Genomic DNA, 1,862 nt, shown 5'->3' on the forward strand with positions numbered 1-1,862 from the left:
GATCACATGGTTACACAGATGAACACCAGTTTCCTTTTCAGATACACTGCCATTAAATTATTTTCATGATATCATTCCTACCTTTCTTAGGCTGGTCATAGTGGGGAGTAACTTATACTAGTGTCATGCATATGACACTAGTCTAAGTTACTACCTTCATAGTGCAAAGTAACATAATAGTAGTGTCATAGATGACTACATTTATTACCTTATAGACTCATACTTTTTCGGGAAGTGCTATGTTACAGTAACATATTATGTTACTCTAAACACCTCTCTCCTCATTAACTATGTGCCACATAAGCAAAAAATTCTTGAAGTGCGTTATGTTACTACTTAAGTTACTCCCACTATGACTAGCCTTACTTATATTTCACTGGGTACGATGCATGCACCAGGATGCCACATAAGCCCTTCTTGGCGGGACCGGCACCACGGGCCATACGGATGTAGCCGTTTTCACCCCATTTTTCTCCCCATGAGTTTTTTATTATCCAGTAATCTATGCGTTTCTTGGGGTCATGCTCATCAGTGGTGCCATAGCCCACCACCGTCATTCTGTGGGTCTGATTCGTCCCACACGGACCCACAAAGACACCTCCTCCATAACGTCGGAAGCTCCTTGTGTCAACCACCTCAACGACGGGTTGGGCCGCCACTGCCTGCAGCAATGCCACCTCATCATTATTCGGCACCCATTTGAAGTCGTCGATGGTGACAACGGGGTTCTTTCTTTTTGGCACCAAGCAATAGCCATGCTCACCGGCAATGTATGGGTAGTCAGCCTCTGTGGCGATGCCGCCGTTGTCGATAATGTACTTGAAGGCCGATGCCACTCTGCCGTTACGACATCCAAAACTTCTCTTGTCACAGTCTATGAGCTGCTGCACGGACAACTTCAGACTCCTGGTCCTTATGGAATTGATGCCCTCCACTGCTGCCGCCACCGCGAAGGCCCAACAAGCTCCGCACCCTCTCTGGATCTTCATGTTTGTCACTGCCGGCGGACGTTCGTCATACCCTATCATCCGCCAATCTACGAACCTCGGGAAGTCGTTGCGCGCTGCAACGGCACCGTGTGTGAACCGGCCTTGGCGTCGCTTCCCGCCATCTGACACGCGGTCAGAGCAGCGACCGTGCATGTGGTCAACCTCTTCTTCATCGGTCATGTCACCAAAGAGGTTGAGGCTTAGCTTGTAGGGTGCGTCACCTTGGTTGAATTTGTGGATCATGCGAGCGTTCTCCTTGAATACGCTGAAGCGCATGGCCTTGTCACCAAGGTCGCGCCTCACATTGTGATGCTCACACCAGCGCTCGTATAGTGCCCATAGGGACTCCTCTGACGTCAAGTCTCTAGCAGTGATGTCCATAGAGCTCGCCACCACCATAGCGGCAGCAAGCACAACGGCCATGAGTATTATTATTGCAATTTCTCTTGCCATTGTATGTACTAAGCGGTTGCTTCAAGTGTCCTAGGTATCTAGCTGGGTAGCGCGGAGTGTCCTAGGTAGCTGTCGTCCTCCTTATATAGCAGAATCCTCCTGGTGCACACACAGTTTCTGTGTATACCCTGAATAAACTATGAATTGCTGAAGTAGTGAACCGACCATAGGCAAGGTTATCACTAGAAAATTTCGAGGTACACAATGAATCTGGAATCTGCTAGTAATTGTTAGAGATATTTGTGCATATGTAGCACATACCAAAGTTGTCTATATATATATATATATTTGAATTTATCTATATCTATCTATTTATCTATCTATCTGCATATACTCTGAATTTAAGAAATGGTGAAGTAGTGGACCTACGTGTAGGCAAGGTCGTCACTAGAGAATTTGGGGCTACAAGGTGAAGCTGGT

The 1,862-nt window shown here is 46.9% G+C and overlaps 1 protein-coding gene across 1 annotated transcript; it reads right to left on the reverse strand.

The window, feature by feature from the left end:
• Positions 1–362: 362 nt before the first annotated feature.
• LOC119318762 (mexicain-like) lies at positions 363–1,442 on the reverse strand. Its single transcript, XM_037593356.1, has one exon. It carries the CDS (start codon positions 1,440–1,442, stop codon positions 363–365), a length of 1,080 nt encoding a protein of 359 aa, XP_037449253.1.
• Positions 1,443–1,862: the final 420 nt, after the last annotated feature.

The sequence above is a fragment of the Triticum dicoccoides genome, chromosome 6A (genome assembly GCF_002162155.2).
Source record: "Triticum dicoccoides isolate Atlit2015 ecotype Zavitan chromosome 6A, WEW_v2.0, whole genome shotgun sequence".
Classification (NCBI taxonomy): Eukaryota; Viridiplantae; Streptophyta; class Magnoliopsida; order Poales; family Poaceae; genus Triticum; species Triticum dicoccoides.

Coding starts and splice junctions, on each gene's coding strand:
- LOC119318762 (XM_037593356.1), bottom strand. CDS start 1,442: ATGGCAAGAGAAATTGCAATAATAATACTCATGGCCGTTGTGCTTGCT.